The sequence below is a fragment of the Ptychodera flava genome, chromosome 3 (assembly GCF_041260155.1).
Source record: "Ptychodera flava strain L36383 chromosome 3, AS_Pfla_20210202, whole genome shotgun sequence".
In the NCBI taxonomy this organism is placed as follows: Eukaryota; Metazoa; Hemichordata; class Enteropneusta; family Ptychoderidae; genus Ptychodera; species Ptychodera flava.
In genome coordinates, this window is record NC_091930.1 from 10,967,210 (window position 1) to 10,969,591 (window position 2,382).

The window sequence follows — 2,382 nt, forward strand, 5'->3', positions numbered from 1 at the left end:
TGGTATACACTGACGTGTGAAATTATTATGAGAATTCTTAGTATGAGTATTTTTAAAAGTTGCGCTAACCTCTCATCTTTTTTAATTTCGATTGACTGGTTCCTCCTGATCTGCTCGGATATCGTAGTTTTTCTTCTGATACTTCCTCTCGGCGTTTACTTTTTTTCATAGGCAGACTTTGAAAAGGACCACCAACAGCCTCATCTAGCCACGACATCAATAAGAGAGTTTAGCTATTTCACCAGCAATATGAACTGATCGCCGGATACCTAGTTAGTTCCTATCGAGTCCCCTGAGTTATCATAGCAATCCGGTGTCTATTTGCACAACTACTGACATATCTGCTAGATTGCTTATACGACAGGTTACAAAAGACATAAATATTGAACTTTGGAACACGTCTACTACCTTAAGAGAGATATCACGTGGTGGAGAATCTAAGACGGTGACAAAGTGGCCGATATCTTGTAAATAGCACCGAGGTCGTAAATACATATTTCTCTCACCTTGGGCACTTTTTCCCTTACTTGCCCCAGCTCTACCGGTGCCTGCTCTCAATGGTCTGCCATCGGGCGTAACAGCATTTGACTGCGTTGCATTGAAACATGCGTCACGCTTCTTGATTATTTTCCCTGCATCAAGTGGACGCAATTCGAAGTCTTCGCCGATCAACTCATCGTATGTGATTTGTGTAAGATCATCACCGGAGACACAGTTTTCTCGAAAAGTCTCAATGATGGCGCTGTCGATCTCAATGCCTTTAAGCCAGCTACACACTTCGTCAACCCTTAGGGTATCCAAAGCTGAAATACACATGAATTTCATATGTTCGTAAAAGTGTGTCTGTTTATACCGTGGAATACGGAACAAACATTATTACACACAAAAAACTACAAGCGACTTTATTATCTCATAGTATGTATGCAACTCCTCTGAACAATATTAGGAAAATGTCTTGTCCGTATATGGTTCATAATTTTTAATTTTTTTTGATAACTCTTAGATTGCATACCTTAAACAGAAGAAAACTTGACAATTGTGAATAACGGGTAAACTTACGCTGGCCTATGTTAGCACTAGATATGTCTCTATTTTTCTGCACTCCAAGGGATATCAGCTCTTTGTCTAATTCACTAACGGTCTCTTTCACGCTCTTTGAATCATAAAACTCATAACAACGTTTGCCTTCGACAATGGATTCTAACCAACCGTCTGAAGAAACAACGAATTTTTACTACTGATAGTCAAAACTGTTTTTTATTCATTTGTTGTTGTTTTCATCTGCCAAATTATTATCCTCATGGCATTCTATTCTATGTTGTCACGTGAACTTTCGGGCCATTTACAAACGATAGCAAAACGACATCAACCACGGACTTCAAACTTAATGTGGTAGTAGGAGAGTGGTTACCACTGCCGCCGAAGTGTGTTTTTAATTCAATTCAATTCAATTCAATTCAATTCAATTCAATTCAATTCAATTCAATTCAATTCAATTCAATTACTTTTACCATGACAATCTGACGAATTCGGTATTTCAATTAAATCAATTTAGTTCATATACAATCAGATGTCCTCTGTCGAATCTGAAAAAGAGAATTTTGTGACAGTATTTTGACATTTTCGTCACATAATCCGGTCAATCGAAGATTCGTAATAGCGACAAAAATAAAAGCAAAGCCAGATTTCGCAAACTCCTCAGAGAAAAAGAGACTCCTCAGAGAAAAGAGCTACTAGTATTAAAATAGAAAATAGATATCGGTAACAAGGCAATTATATAACGTTTTCAAAGAATATGACAATGTTCTGTTTTCTTTGATCGATTATAGCTTAAATTCTATGGGTAAACACACAATTCAGAACTCACCAAGTTCGATATTTCTGTCAAGTTTCAAAGGTATGATGATTTTGCGACGGCTGTCGGCGTAACTCGCTTCTCTGTTGCAGTTTAAAGAATCTTTGTAGGCTTTGGTCACACACAACAATACTGCACTTGAGTTATCGACATTCTCAGTCATCGCTCTGGCATTACCACCTGAAAAAGCCGTTCGCATAAACCGTGTCATGCATATTAAGGTTGTATGCTCGTCGAAAATGAAAGACTTAAAGTCTCTTAACCATTCTCTCTCAAAATCAAAAATAAAAATCAGGGGTCATCGTGCAATTTTTGGTACGAGGGAGAAAAATTACCCAAGATTTACCAATACCTGAAATTAAAATGGCCATCATCCCTGTATTAACATAAAATTGTAAACAGCAAATATTTTGAATGTGTAAATAACATGTATAGTAAGTAGGACGGGTTACCAGCTGTTGTCAGTTGCGTGATCGAGAAGATTTACGGGCGACGACATTTGTCCGTTTACACGCAAACGAGTAAAA

General features: G+C 37.6%; 1 protein-coding gene across 1 annotated transcript; it reads right to left on the reverse strand.

The window, feature by feature from the left end:
* Positions 1-344: 344 nt before the first annotated feature.
* LOC139127353 (uncharacterized) lies at positions 345-2,031 on the reverse strand. The gene is made up of 4 exons (XM_070693272.1): positions 1,868-2,031; positions 1,060-1,212; positions 507-803; positions 345-352 (listed from the first exon to the last, which is right to left on the reverse strand). The coding sequence occupies exons 1-4, from the start codon at positions 2,016-2,018 to the stop codon at positions 345-347; spliced, it is 609 nt and encodes a 202-aa protein (XP_070549373.1). The 5' UTR covers positions 2,019-2,031.
* Positions 2,032-2,382: the final 351 nt, after the last annotated feature.

Bases quoted from the DNA above. Each gene is read 5' to 3' on its own strand.
- LOC139127353 (XM_070693272.1), bottom strand. From the start codon at position 2,018: ATGACTGAGAATGTCGATAACTCAAGTGCAGTATTGTTGTGTGTGACC. The intron at 1,213-1,867 runs GTGAGTTCTGAA...TTGTTTCTTCAG, and splicing joins TGACAGAAATATCGAACTTG to ACGGTTGGTTAGAATCCATT. The intron at 804-1,059 runs GTAAGTTTACCC...TGTGTATTTCAG, and splicing joins TAGTGCTAACATAGGCCAGC to CTTTGGATACCCTAAGGGTT.